Here is a 13,221-nt window from a genome sequence, read left to right as displayed (position 1 = left end):
GTGAATGGGCATTCTGTACAGTAGTGTTGCACATCCCTATGATGGAACACCATCTCAAAAGACTTTGAAGGTTAGTGTCTCAGATTAGTGCGAGTACGCAGGTCTTTCAATATGCCAACTTAAAGGAAACATCTCTTTTTATTATTGTTATTCTTTCATGTGTGATTTCTGTCTCGCTCAAATAAAGTTGAATAGTTTAGTGCTGGCAGTGTTGTGTGAACTGTGTGGGATCTCAAACATGCTCTTGAGACAAAGGAACGACAACACAGTAGTGCAAACAATCCAAAGGGCATTTATTGCACCTTTCAAGCACTAATACGTGCTAGCCAAATTACTACCCATAGAACATGCCGTTGGGCACACGACAAATGGAGGACATCGAACTCACTGCGACCAGATAGTGAGTGAACATGTTCGCCCCCATGCTGAATGATCATGTTCACCCATTCTGGTGTCCTGCTCCTAAGCCTTTCGCAGGACGGTTCAGCAAATGGTGGGCGAGCGTGCGGAAAGTCCGTGCAGCTTGCCGACCCCAAGCCAAAAGAGTACAGGCCCTTTTATGCATGAGTAACCCCGCCATTAGGTGGCGTTAGCAGCACAACACTTTCTCCATCTCTCATACTGATCTGCCACCCGCCGCCAGCGCTTAGCTACGCAGAGAAGCCAGATTACGGGAGACATGAGAGCCATGCGGGGAAAACAGCATCAGGGGAAACGCGAGAGTCGAGAGCACCCACAAGTGCTCTTTTCAAAGATTGCTCTTTGTAATCTTGAAGAAGCAGCCTGGTTGACATTCAAAGAAACACCAGGCATCGTGACAAATACTGTTCATAAAAATACAACTTTATTGACACAATATAGCCTTTTCATTCACACATCTCTTTCTGATCTCTTCCACCTGCAGTTATTATATGCATACCTATACTCACCGACAACTTTCTGCAGCAATGAAGGGAAAGCTATTGAGGCAAGGCGTGCACAAGTTAAAGTGCTTCTGTAAAGAGTCCTACGTTTTCATTCACGTTAGTTTACACTGGGGAAGAGAAAACATAAACACCTTAATAGCAACAGTCAAATAAGGCAAAACACACTACTGAATGTAAAGCTTTACTTATTTTGCGGGTTTCCCTTCCGCGTCTGGGCAAATGTGAAACCATTGCACGTGGAAGCTGGGTCGATTCCCTGTCTGTTCCAAGCAACCAAAAGCACTGTCAAACACTGGCAGACTACTCGGCGCGGTAACACCTGTGCAGAAGCTCTGCCCCCATAGGTTTCTCTTCATAGCCACAGAAAGTTGTCTGCGAGTACTTGCATATATTGCAGTCCTGTTCAGGCAAGCCTAGAACACAAAAACTTTGTGGAAGTGTTAGGAGTAATTATACTAAAGTGCTGTTTGGATACCATGTGATGACGGAGCCTTGCCTGGTAACAGCTATAAACAGGGCCATGATACAATGTCAGGTACTGTAAGAGGAGACAAATCTCATCCAAAGATATGTTTCAGCTCAATGTGTAGTCATTTGCAAAATATAACGTGGAGCAAACACTAGTCTCTAAAAGCCAAGCCTACACTTATTTTTTTCTTTTTCTTTACAAGCAGTTAGAGGGGGACAATTCTGACATGATTAGTCAACAAAGCTCAGCCTTATAGGAGCCATTCTCCTAGGCAAAAAAGTTATCACTTTGTATAAGGACCACCCACATGGTGGCTCATTATCTCGTGTCATCCTCTCCCTGCCTGAGCTTTGCAAACATCTGGCCTAGCATGCGGTTGCACAGAGCTGCATATGGGTTCATCTGGACCAACTGGTTCTTGGCGAACTGGCTTCCCAATTTGGCAGCCTCCTTGAAGTCTGCATGAGCCTCTTGGTCCTGCTCCCTCAGCCGGTAGATGAGCCCACGTTGACATAGGGCCTGTGCGGCTGCATGTTTGTTCCCCTGGCCAAGGTTGATGGCATTGTTCAGGTCTTCTAGAGCACCTGCACATGCGAATAACAGAAAAATAATAAAGTTAAGTTGTCATGCAAAGATGCTCTTTTCTGCCTTCTTTTACTAATTATTTATGCACTCAAACAAGAGGCACAGCTTAATTAAACCTAGAATTGGTGCCACTCAATGCTTTATTTAAAATGCAAAGTATCTCTACTTGTTCTCTCCATGAATGCTGGACTGTTGCACGTGTAGTTGCATCAAATATTGCACATGGAGTTAAAATGTAAAAAAACTTAATTTTGGTCAAATGGTATAATGTGGGTGAATTACAAAGGACTTTGCTTTGCTTAGGCGTATTAGTGACTACCGCAACAAAGCACAGTCTGGCTCTTCAGAATTGCCCATTGAGTATATCGCAATATCACCACTGGGCGTCGTATGTGGCCAAAAACTTTTCAGCAAAAGTTACCGTCTTCACAAATTGACCTCGATAAATGTATTTCTGCTGCTGGCCTCTCATTGGAATGTCACCAGAGTGTGCAAGTGAATTGGTGCAGCAAGGTCTCACCATGGCAATAAGAGGACGATGTTAGAAGAGCAAGACTAAAGGATTACCAATATGTTTGCATTTGTGTTCAGTTAGAACAATTAGAAACAACAAAGAACAAGCTGCTGCAAGCTGCAGGAGACTTGGGAAATAACCCAAGTCGTTGGGTGTCTGAAATTTAAAGTTTAAACTCGAATTGGTGCCATTTAATGCTTTATTTAAAATGCAGACGCAGTGTTTCTGCAGTCCTTATATGGCACACCTCGCTCTTGCTATGGCACAACACAACTGCGATTACACGAAAATGCTCAACTGAGAGTGGGCACATGGAACGAGACAGTTGCTCCACTGATAGGCTGACCATTTGGATCGTAGGGCTGTGCGCCTTTGCGGTAGTGTTGTGTTGTCAATCAGATGACTTCTCTGCAGGAGCTTTTAACGGACGAGACTGTAACAACACTGAACTAAGCACTCTGTCACCTCACTCGCGTTCCTAAAAAGGTTGCACTGTTTGGCTGTACCCTCTTAAAAGCTACACCCTCTGGGTTGCAGTTGCGTCATGCAACTTGAACGGCACACTATAAATGAGAAGAAAAGAAACCGCCTGGTGCTTTCCTCTCACAAATTCTATGGGACGCTGACAAAGTTCGTGACTATGTGCACACAAGGTTCGTGACTATTTCTGTGTGCCGAAAGTTTTAAAATGTACAGATTTTCAAGAGTGCAACTTTAGGCCCTACAATCGTCTTTCTTGGGGACTCTGTGTGCCAGGCCATAGTAGTTCTGTATTTTTCTGTGGGGAAAGTACCCAGCGTTAGCCAGAAACGCCCATAATAGTGAAGAAGAGACAGGGCAGAAAAGTACACTTGAAAGAGAGTACGAATTCAGAAGTGCACACTCTTGAAAAAAGTTTGCATCCTTTAAGGCTTATCTTGTCCCACAACAACAATAATCATTTGCCTTGCTTGCATTTCTTTTCTTAAGAACTCTGTGCTCGCCACTTCCCTGTCAAGAATGCCATGTCATGCTGATAATGCAGATGCCGTCCGTGACCTGGAAGTACCCGATGCGCAGTATTAAAGGAAGGAAAGGCACACAAGATAGATGATGAAAGTTTGACGTAATAGTTCTGTGGAAACTCGCAAGGTTCCGCCACCTTGTGGATTTCTATAGAACTATTACGTCAAACTCTTGGCTTTGCTTCGAGTTGACAAATCTGACTTCGCCCTGCCATCTGCTAACCGCCTGGTTAGCTCAGATGGTAGAGCGGCTGCCCTGGAAAGGCGGTGGCCGCAGGTTCGAGTCGCAGACCAGGATGAATTTTTCTTCAACTGCGAGGCTTTTGTTTCGAGGAATCCATATGAGTTTCCTTTGTAGCAGTTGCTACGATCGGGTGGATGTCTCATTTTCCCTTGATTAATAGATGATGATAATAGTTGTGGGACAAGATAAGCCACAAAGGGTGCAAACTTTTCTCACAGTGCAGCAGGAAGTGCACTCTAAGAAACGTTTACACCCCTTTGGGGCATATTTCATCCCCAAACAATAATCTTCATCTATCTTGCATGCCTTAATTTCCTTCCTTTAACGATGCATGCCCGGTCCTTCCAGGTCAGGAACGGCTTGTGCAACCTTAAGAAAACTTTGCACTCTTTGGGGCTTATCTTGTCCCACAACAATAATCGTCAGCTATCTTGCCCGCATTTCCTTTCTTTAACGCTGCGAGCCAGGTACTTCCAAGTCACGAACGGCATGCGCGTTATCAGCGTAACATAGCATGCTCGAAAGGGAAGTACAAAGCGCAGAGTTTTCCAGAGAGGAAACGCAAGCAACGCAGATGATTCTCGTGGGGCAGGATGAGGCCCAAAGAATGCAACCTTTTTTAAGTGTGTGCATTATCAGCGTGAAATATATAGCATATTTGTAAGGACAGTAGTGAACACAAAGTTTTCGAGAATGGTAACATAAGCAAGACAGATTAATTTTCGGTGGGGTGGGGGAGGGGACAAGATAGGCCCCAGATGGTGTAAATTTGTTTTTATAGTCTCTTGTGCAGTGTCACATGTATATAGCTGACTCACGGTCAACGTCGCCCTTGATGCGCAGCGCCTGCGCCCTGTTGTTGTAGCCGGAGGCCCTGTTGGGCGCTAGACGGATCACCTCGCCAAAGATATCGATGGCACGATCAATGTGGCCCTCCTCAGCAGCCTGCACACCTTCGACCTCCAGCGTCTTCACCTGGTTCGGCGTCCCGTCATCTGAAATTCCGGAGGGCTTTAAAATGGCAAATCTTAAGAAACGTCATGAGAAACCTCAAAAGCAATCGTATTTCTAACAAGGACAGACGCTGTACTCGGCGGGAAGATAGCCGATAGCGATCCACGCCAAACCATGGTGAGGTAGACAAAAGTGTTTACATTTTTTTTTGCATTACAAATCCAGTCAGTCCTCTCAGTGGGCTTGTGCCATTGTTGAGGGAGTCATCATCATCATGATTAAAACAAGTTGGTTGTAGCAAAGTGTGTGGCTGCCGTGTTGAGCTTGGAAGTTTTCTCTCTGCAGTGCGGCAGTGTTGCTCAGTGAGTACGGCTGATACACAGACTCAATAAATAATCCTCAAAGAGTGCAAACCTTTCTTGTATACAGGGCATGTGGTGGCGTGTATACACACTCTACACAAAGTTTACACCCTTTGGGGTGTATATTTGCCACACACACACTCCAGAACAAAAATTACGCCCTTTGGGTTGTATCTTGCCACACAACAATAAACATCAGCTGTCTTGTCCGAATTTCCTTTAACACTGCGAGCCCGGTACCTCCCAGAAACGAACGGCATGCGCGTTATCAGCATGACAGCATTCCCGAGAGGAAAGTATTGGGCGCGGCGTTTTCAAGAAAGGAAACGCAAGCAACGCAGATGACGATTATCGTTGTGTGGCAGGTATACACCCAAAAGGGTGTAAACACTTCTACACTCTTAAAACGCTTGCACCCCTTGAGGTGTATATTTGTCTCGCAACAATAATCGTCATCTGCCTTGCGTTTCCTTTCTTGAAAACTTGGCGCTCGCTACTTTCCTGTCGATAATGCTTTCACACAGATAACGCGCATGCCGTTCCTGACTGGGAAGTACCGGGCTCGCAGCGTTAAATAAAGGAAACACGGCCAAGACAGTAAGTATATTGTATACGAGCGTTTTCTGGCATTTCGTCTCCATCGAAATGCGGCCGGGATCGAACCAACCTTGGCAGCGCTACCTGAGCAGCGCGGCGCCATACATCCACACTCTAAAAACAGTTGCACCCTTTGGGGTGTATATTTGCCACAAAATAATCGTAATCGGTCTTGTCCCCATTTCTTTAACGCGGCGCGCCCGGTACTTCCAAGTCACAAACGGCATGCGCGTTATCAGCATGACAGAGCATTGTCGACAGGAAAGTAGCGAGCGCAGCGTTTTCAAGGAAGGAAACGCAAGCAAGACAGATGATCATCGTTGTGCACACTCTTAAAATGGTTGCACCCTTTGGGGTGTATATTTGTCCCACAACGATAATCGTCATCTGCCTTGCTTGCGTTTCCTTTTTTGAAAACGCTGTGCACGTTACTTTCCTGTCGAAAATGCTCTGTCATGCTGATTAAATTATGGGGTTTTACGTGCCAAACCCCCTTCTGATTATGAGGCACGCCGTAGTGGAGGTCTCCGGAAATTTTTACCACCTGGGGTTCTTTAACGTGCACCTAAATCTAAGTACACGGGTGTTTTCTCATTTCGCCCCCATCGAAATGCGGCCGCCGTGGCCGGGATTCGATCCCGCGACCTCGTGCTCAGCAGCCTAACACCATAGCCACTGAGCAACCACTGTCATGCTGATAACGCGCATGCCGTTAATGACTTGGAAGTACCGGGCTCGCAACGTTAAAGAAAGGAAATGCGGACAAGACAGATGACGATGATCATGTGGCAAAAGGGTGTAATTTTGCTTAAGAGTGTACACTCTTAAAAGGGTTGCACCCTTTGGGGTGGATATTTGTCCCACAACAATAATCGTCACCTGCCTTGCCCGCATTTCCTTTCTTTAACGCTGCGAGCCCGGTACTTCCAAGTCACTAACGGCATGCGCGTTATCAGCATGACAGAGCATTTTCGACAGGAAAGTAACGTGCGCAGCGTTTTCAAGAAATGAAATGCTGGCAACACAGATGACGATTATTGTTGTGTGGCAAATATATACACTCCAAAGGGTGTAAACTTTTTTTGTAAGCAATATAACAGCCTTTGGGTCGTATCTTGCCACACAACGATGATCGTCATCTGTCTTGTCCGCATTTCCTTGAACTCTGCGAGCCCAGTACTTCTTAGTAACGAACGGCATGCGCGTTATCAGCGTGACAGCATTGCCGATAGGAAAGTACACTCTAAGAAAAGTTTACACCCTTTGGAGTGCCCCTTCTTCCACACAACGATAATCGTAATCTGCCTTGATGCGTTTACTTTCTTTACCGCTGCAAGCCCGGTACTTTCCAGTAACGAACGGCATGCACGTTATCAACATGATAGCATTCCCGACAGGAAAGTAGCAGGCGTGGCGTTTTCAAGAAAGGCGACGCAAGCAAGGCAGTTGACGATTATCGTTGTGTGGCATATATACACCTCAAAGGGTGTAAACATTTTAGTGTTGTGAGGCTAGTATACACCCCAAAGGGTGCAAGTGTTTTAAGAGAGTACAATCCAAAGGGTAAACATTTGTTAAACAGTGAAGTCGGTATCGCCACAATAAGGAAGTCGAGGATCGCTCTCCACACTCTAAAAACAGTTTACACCCTTTGGAGTGTATATTTGTCCCACAACAATAATCGTCATCTGCCTTGCTTGCGTTTCCTTTCTTGAAAACTTGGCGCTCGCTACTTTCCTGTCGAGAATGCTGCGTCACACTGATAACGCGCATGCCGTTCGTGACTGGGAAGTACCGGGCTCGCAGCGTTAAAGGAAACGCGGGCAAGACAGATGACGATTGTTGTTGTGGGACAAATATACGCCCCAAAGGGTGCAACTGTTTTTAGAGTGCATGAGACAAGTGACACTCTAATGGGAGTAATATAATACCCGTGAGTAAGGGTCAATCTAGAGCTTTCTTAGCACTCTTCAGCAATATTACACCCTTTTGCCACAACGATAACCGTCATCTGTCATGTCCGCATTTCCTTTCTTTAACGCGGCGAGCCCGGTACTTTCCAGTAACGAACGGCATGCGCGTGTTATCAGCATGACATAGCATTCCCGAGGGAAAGTAGCGGGCGCGGCGTTTTCAAGAAAGGAAACGCAAGCAAGGCAGATGACGATTATCGTTGGGTGGCAGAGATACACCCCAGATGGTGTAACTTTTCCTAAGAGTGTAGGTGCACATTTTTACCACCTGCACTAAACATATATTTTCAACGTCTTCCTGCCAACATCACGCGCACAACGTTACTTTCCCGAGAGGAAGTCCGAGCTGCACGTGCACAACGTGCAAAAACAAATGACCGACGAAAAATATATGCACGAATGCGTTTACGCACTTACGTGGGAGAAATTGCGAGCGTTATGTTGTAAGGCATACATGCAATATCTACTGTAACTTATTGTCCTTCGCATTTATATGTAAGGTCGGCATATCGCATCAATTGAATTCATGTAGCGCTGGATTGACAGGAACATGAAAGACGACAGGACGTGCGACCAACTAGCCCAAAAATCTGCACTCCTGGATTTCGGCATATTGCGCTGACATGGCGTGCGCGTATGCCAAAGTAAGGACATCGATGCATCGCTTGAGTCCATTTGAAATAAGAAATTGGGGACCCTGCTCCGTTCATTCCAATTCATGTATAGTTCGTAACTGCCTCCGACTCGAACATAATGCGCACGTGGGGGACTGTTCTGTAAGTGTCCACTAAGAGGAGCTGGCTGTCTATTTCGGTGAGCTCATCGCGAGACAAACAAATTTAATCGTTGAGTAATTGATGCAGTTGCGTCACATTCAGCCCTCCACACCGCGAACGATGGGATACCGCAGAGCTCCCCGAAAGGCCTGCCGTTCCTACGAAAAGCTGACACCCATCAATAGCCGTAGGATTTCATTGCGTGAAACTCGTCTCCACGGTTATGTGTAAATTGGCGCGAAGCCGTGTAACTGCCCGCTTTGTGTACATTTGCACTCGCAGATACAAGCCTGGTTTGGAGAATGCCCGTTGAACGTCGCATGTGATATATCCGGGCACCATAATTCATGCATGCGATGCCATAATTCGAAAAGTGTAGCCGTATGCCCTGCGGATACTTAGATACATGTGCTGCGAAACGGCGCATGAATACGCATGCGACGCAATAGGTTTAGTGCGGTGTACTGTTGATGGAGCTTAATTGTGGCCTGGGCAAAACGAGGAAGAGGCTGAATAAAAACAAAAAAACGTGCTCTACATTTTTAACAATGGACCGGGTCTGTACGCGTGGGTACTCGATCACGTGACGGCGCTTCAACGTTACAAAGAAGAGCTATAGCGAATGCGCCCATCTTGCATCGTACGAAGTGAGAGAGACGGTATACATATGCGCGGCGTGCCAGATGCGCGATAGTATGGACGTTCTCGCGACGCGCACGCACTGACCTTGACCGGCACCTCCGCTCCTAGCTTCGTCTTCCTCCGCTTCGGTCGAAAATCCCAACTCCGAGAACAGGGGGTTGAAAACGGCCTCGAGGACCGCCTTGTCGTTTTCCGTGGCCATGCTTGCACACGTCGCTAACGGACGGTCGAGTGTAGAAAACCGCGACCAGCGCGAAAGCGAACGGCGGACTTGTTTTTTCCGTCTGCTCTCTCAAAGCTGCCTCGGGGCACAGACAGCAGCAGACCAGTCAGACGACCGCTGTCGCCGTCCTACCGCAACCCCTCGCTTGTCTTGGAGATCGCGACCCTCCGGGGCGCATTTTTTCGCTTCTCCTTCCTAGCTTATCGAGTCGGGATGGTAATACGAACTTTTTTCCTCGCATCTTGCTATCTCTCTAGGACGGGACCACGGGAGCCCGGATGGGGCGTTTGACGCGCGACCCGAAGTCGACTGACGGGGCCCTGCCTTTTTTATCGTGCTGCGGAGCCTTTGTGACGCATCTCAGACTGAGTAGATCGCAATTACTATAGCTCTGTAAAGCGTTCGATCGTGTTCTTCGCTGTGTTGGATGTGCAGATCCGTGTGCCACCAAATCTGAAGACTGTCCATCTTATCGTCAGACACTCTAGACAACTGCTCAACAAGCAGCTGATAGAGAAACAAACAGGAAGTATGATTAACAAACGCGATCGAGCCAGATAGGTAAAGTATATGAGGCGCGTGCACCGAGGTTTCGATCACACACAAATAACAGTTTAGACGCTTTGAGTCGTATCTTGCCACACAATAAACATCTGTCTTGTCCGCATTTCCTTAACGCTGGGAGCCCGGTATTCCAAGCATTGTTCCAAGTCACGAACGGCATGCGCGTTATCAGCATGACCGAGCATTCTCGACAGGAAAGTAACGAGCGCAGCGTTTTCAAGAAAGGAAATGCGGACAAGACAGATGAAGATTATCGTTGTGTGGCAAATATTCACCCCTAAAGGTGTAAACATTTCTGTGGAAATGCGGACTAGACAGATGACGATTATTAAAAATTAAATTATGGGGTTTTACGTGCCAAAACCACTTTCTGATTATGAGGCACGCCGTAGTGAGGGACTCCGGAAATTTCGACCACCTGGGGTTCTTTAACGTGCACCTAAATCTAAGTACACGGGTGTTTTCGCATTTCGCCCCCATCGAAATGCGGCCGTCGGGGCCGGGATTCGATCCCGCGAACTCGTGCTCAGCAGCCTAACACCATAGCCACTAAGCAACCACGGCGGGTACCTAAATCTAAGTACACGGGTGTACACAATCTAAGTACACAATCTAAGTACACGGATCCCGCGACCTCGTGCTCAGCAGCCCAACACTATAGCCACTGAGCAACCACGGCGGGTGTAGATGACGATTATCGTTCTGTGCCGAATATACACCTCGAAGGGTGTAAACTTCTTAGAGTGCACTCAAAGTATACACCTTTTAGGGTGTACATTTTGCCACACAACGATAATTGTCACCTGGATTGTCCGCATTTCCTTTCTTGAAAACGCTGCGCTCGTTACTTTCCTGTCGAGAATGCTCGGTCATGCTGATGACGCGCTTGCCGTTCGTGACTTGGTACCGGGCTCGCAGCGTTAAAGGAAATGCGGGCAAGGCAGATGACGATTATCGTTGTCTGGCAAAATGTACACCCCAAAGGGTGCAACCCTTTTAAGAGTGTACACTCTTAAGCAAAATTACACCCTTTTGCCACACGATAATCGTCATCTGTCTTGTCCGCATTTCCTTTGCTGAGGTCTTCATTTGGTTTGTTGGGCTCCTCAGAGTCCTTGTCCGGACAAGGACCTTCGCTGAGGATACCCAATTTTTGAAATAAATTATACCATGTGTTTGGCGCATGATAGCCTTAGTTGCTTATGCGCCATAAAACCCAATACAATACAATTTCCTTTCTTTAACGCGGCGGGCGCGGTACTTCTCAGTAACGAACGGCATGCGCGTTATCAGTGTGACGCAGCTTTCTCGACAGGAAAATGGCGAGCACCGAGTTTTTTCATAGCGAGCACCGAGCACTTTCTTTTGTACGAGTCTTAGGACGTCTATAACTGAAAAGGCGAGGCCTAGAGTATGATGCGAAGGAATGGGAAACTGCGCGCGACACGTGAGCGTTGAAACTCGTGGTGCCGCGCGAGTTCGAATGCAATCCGTGCACGAATCTGCTGTGCTACATTTCTTGTCAGCCATGGGGCTAGCCTCTCGTCTGTAGTGTTCATAGCTGTACCGTCGAACGAACGTTTAGTTTCGCCATTCGACAAGGTGGCGGATGGCGATTGCTGCTTTTGTGTGAATGCCACTCACGGGGCTCGTCAAAGCAGCGTCGTCCCGCTGCAAAACGATCGACAGCGATTATTACGTAGGCTCGATCGTCGTCCACGATTTATTTAAATAAGCTACACGTCCGTTTATCTACAACAAGCAGGCGCCGCCACGCGGTTCACTTATTTCGCTGAGCGAGGCTGCCGAACGTCGGGCGGAATGTACTCTTCCTCGACGTCCTCTTTGGCCGCCAGTTCTTTCATCTCGGCCTCCACCTCGGCCAACTCCATTTCGAGCCGGTCCCAGTTCTCGAACGCGTACAGCAGCTCCTCTTTCTCGCCGAGCTCCTTTTTGCGAAGCCTGATGGCCTCGATCGTCTGCTCCCGGTCGATTCGGCGCCTCTGCTCTTCCAGCGCCTTGTGTCTCAGCTCCTGCCAGAGCTCGAAGTCGCGCTTCTGCGACTCGATGTCGGCCGGCTCCTGGGCCGGAAGCTGTTTCAGCGCTTCCAGCATCAGTTCGTGAACATCCGCGTCCGAACACCGTTTCGAACCCTCCAACTGAGCCAGCGCGGACTCGAGTTTCTGGCGCAAGTCGTCGTCTGCTTTCAGCCCACCGTCCTTGTTCATGGACTGGCGGAAGCTCTCCACCGCGCTTCTGGTCAATGGCTCCCCTGCATCGCCGGTTCGTTTAAGCAAAGCTTCGAGAAACTCTGCGCTCTTGCCCCACTTTTGGTACAGGCCGCAGCCGATCAGGTAGTAGCTCCTGTGCAGCAGGTCGTCGACGCCGTCGCAGAACAGCATGAGCGTCTTGCCTATCAGGTGGTCCGGCTCGTTCAGGTCGAAGTGGTCGTCGAAGAACGGGTTCGGTATTTTGGGCACGCGCACGAGTATCTCTTCGTCGTCGTCTTCGTCCTGCTCGGGTATCTTGGCGTTCGGGTCCCAGGGCTCCGGTTTAGGGTCGCGCAGGTAGTTGTGGCAGGAGTAGAGTGCCAGCAGCCGGCTGATGGCGTTGCCCGTGTTCTCCTGCAGCATCATTTCTATGGCGACCTTGACGGCGTCTCGGTGATTGCCCACCTTCACGAAGGTGTCCATCAGGAGGTTGAACGTGTGGGCGTCCGGGAATATGCCGTACTCGAGACGGTTTGGGAGCAGTCGCATCAGGACGTCGTGTTGGTTTATGTCCAGGAAGTAGCGCACCGCCGCGGCGTGCGTCGAAGGCAGCGTGTCGCAGGACTGCCTCGAGCGTCGGTGCCGGTTGAGCACGGTTTCAAACTCCACCGCGTAGTCCTTGCCGGTCACCTTGTTCAGGTAAATGTCGACGTCCACGGCGCTCGCCTTCGCCTTGGTGCCGAACTTCTTGCTGAGCTCGACGAAGTACGAGTCGACGTTCGTGTCGCGCAGCACCGGGTCCTCCGTGCGCTTGTTCCACGCATCGCGGCAGTAGTACGCCTCGGAAAGAAGCGTTCGCGACGAGAATCGAAGTCTCTGAGACTTCTTAAAGGCCGATAACAGTTGTCGGGAAACGCGTCCTGAGCGGCATGCACTGCCGATGCACTGCGCCATTTTGTTTGGCCCCCGGCCGCTGTTGTTGCCGGGATGTCTGTTATGATATCGGCGTTGCGTAGTGGCATTTAAATAAAAATACTAAACAGGCAATGTACACAGTTTCCAAATTTTTCTATGACTCCATAAAATATTTGCTTGCATGTGGCGTTACGAGCGTACTTATATTTTGCTGGTTTCAGAACGTAGCAATGTGATTACGGTGCCTCTTACGCACGCTGGTT

The 13,221-nt window shown here is 48.4% G+C and overlaps 2 protein-coding genes across 2 annotated transcripts; both read right to left on the bottom strand.

The window, feature by feature from the left end:
- Positions 1-272: 272 nt before the first annotated feature.
- Positions 273-9,578, bottom strand: LOC126547818 (tetratricopeptide repeat protein 36). The gene is made up of 3 exons (XM_050195811.2): positions 9,131-9,578; positions 4,561-4,737; positions 273-1,979 (listed from the first exon to the last, which is right to left on the bottom strand). Exons 1-3 carry the CDS (start codon positions 9,246-9,248, stop codon positions 1,714-1,716), a joined length of 561 nt encoding a protein of 186 aa, XP_050051768.1. The 5' UTR covers positions 9,249-9,578; the 3' UTR covers positions 273-1,713.
- Positions 9,579-11,538: 1,960 nt separating this feature from the next.
- Positions 11,539-13,026, bottom strand: LOC126547777 (uncharacterized). The gene has a single exon (XM_050195760.3). The coding sequence runs from the start codon at positions 12,995-12,997 to the stop codon at positions 11,618-11,620; it is 1,380 nt and encodes a 459-aa protein (XP_050051717.1). The 5' UTR covers positions 12,998-13,026; the 3' UTR covers positions 11,539-11,617.
- Between the last annotated feature and the right edge of the window lie 195 nt (positions 13,027-13,221).

This window comes from Dermacentor andersoni, chromosome 3, assembly GCF_023375885.2.
Source record: "Dermacentor andersoni chromosome 3, qqDerAnde1_hic_scaffold, whole genome shotgun sequence".
NCBI lineage: Eukaryota > Metazoa > Arthropoda > Arachnida > Ixodida > Ixodidae > Dermacentor > Dermacentor andersoni.
This window is presented reverse-complemented; position numbering and strand designations above follow the sequence as displayed.